This window comes from Lasioglossum baleicum, unplaced genomic scaffold (genome assembly GCF_051020765.1).
Source record: "Lasioglossum baleicum unplaced genomic scaffold, iyLasBale1 scaffold1036, whole genome shotgun sequence".
Classification (NCBI taxonomy): Eukaryota; Metazoa; Arthropoda; class Insecta; order Hymenoptera; family Halictidae; genus Lasioglossum; species Lasioglossum baleicum.
In genome coordinates, this window is record NW_027470095.1 from 40717 (window position 1) to 41972 (window position 1256).

Below are 1256 nucleotides of genomic sequence, written 5' to 3' on the forward strand. Positions count from 1 at the left end.
TCGGTCCCCTCCGATCGACGGGAAGGCGTAGAGGCGGGGACTCGCCTCGTCGTCGGAGGTTCTTCAACGGACGATTATCCGGGATTTCCTCCTCGCGTCGGATTAACACCGGCTTGCGGAGCGACGAGCCTGCGTCGCGCTCGCCGCAACCGCGGTCCTCTTCCGAGACGGCCGCGGATCTGGGTCCCCTTTTCGCGACTCCGCTCCGCCTCCTCCTTCCGCTGCATGACCTGCTCGCAGAAGGAGGCCACCGCTCGCCAAACTCGATCGCTCGCAGCCATGCCGGGTACAATAGCATGGAGCGGGAGGTCCCAACCTACGAGCAGCTGGAGCTCCCTTCTCTCCGGCGCCCAAACCGGACACTCCTGCAGGGTGTGCTGCGCGGAGTCAACCTCCGCTTCGCAATGCCAACACCCTGGCGTCACCTCGTTCCCGATCTTGAGGCGGGTGCAGGGTGCAGTGTCTACGTGCAGGTACTCCCCGAAGCATCCGTGCCCGTAGAATACCTGAGTGAGGCGGAAAGTCCGCCTGCTGCCGCTCCTCATGCAGTCGTCCAGGACTGGAGCGATGGGTCCGACGGCCGGTGGCGTGCGCTGTCCGGCCTGCGCAGCCGGCCCTGCCACCTCTTCCTGACGGACCGCCGGATCACCCTCTTCTTCTCCTCGAGCTCTTCATGTTCCTCCGGTCCTGGACCGGGGATCCCTCCGCGGTAGCGGCGCAGGAGCCCGTAGGTCGCCAATCGCTAGCCACTTTGGCGCGGTTTTTCTTTCTGGCCATCAGCTCTTCCGCCCACACCGGTGCTCCGTACAGGGCCATCGAGCGGATGACACCGGCGTTGAGTCGGTGCATCCTCTCGTCCGGTCCTCCTATGTTGGGCAGCAGCCGACAGAGCTCTACGCCCGTCCTCTGCAGGCGGTGGGCGAGCTCCTCGAAATGGTCCTCGAAGGTCCATCGGCCGTCCAGGACGAGGCCCAGGTACTTCATTTTTTCTCCGATCTGGATGGCCTTTCCTCCCACGCTGACTATTTCTCTTGCGAGTGGTATTACCCGCTTCTTCCTCCCGTCCTTTTGAGGAGCTATAGTGATTACAAATTCAGTATCAGCAATTTCTTATATTGATCAATGACTAGTAGAATGAATTTCAGAAGGATTTTCAATTAATAATTCAACATTACATCGATTTTTTTCATTACACTTTATTTTACCATTAATTATTATAATAATAGTAATATTTCATTTAATTATTTTACATATTG

At 57.7% G+C, this 1256-nt stretch overlaps 1 protein-coding gene across 1 annotated transcript; it reads right to left on the reverse strand.

Annotated features, from left to right (window-relative positions):
* Positions 1-645: 645 nt before the first annotated feature.
* LOC143220473 (uncharacterized) lies at positions 646-984 on the reverse strand. The gene has a single exon (XM_076446109.1). The coding sequence runs from the start codon at positions 982-984 to the stop codon at positions 646-648; it is 339 nt and encodes a 112-aa protein (XP_076302224.1).
* Between the last annotated feature and the right edge of the window lie 272 nt (positions 985-1256).

Bases quoted from the DNA above. Each gene is read 5' to 3' on its own strand.
- LOC143220473 (XM_076446109.1), bottom strand. From the start codon at position 984: ATGAAGTACCTGGGCCTCGTCCTGGACGGCCGATGGACCTTCGAGGAC.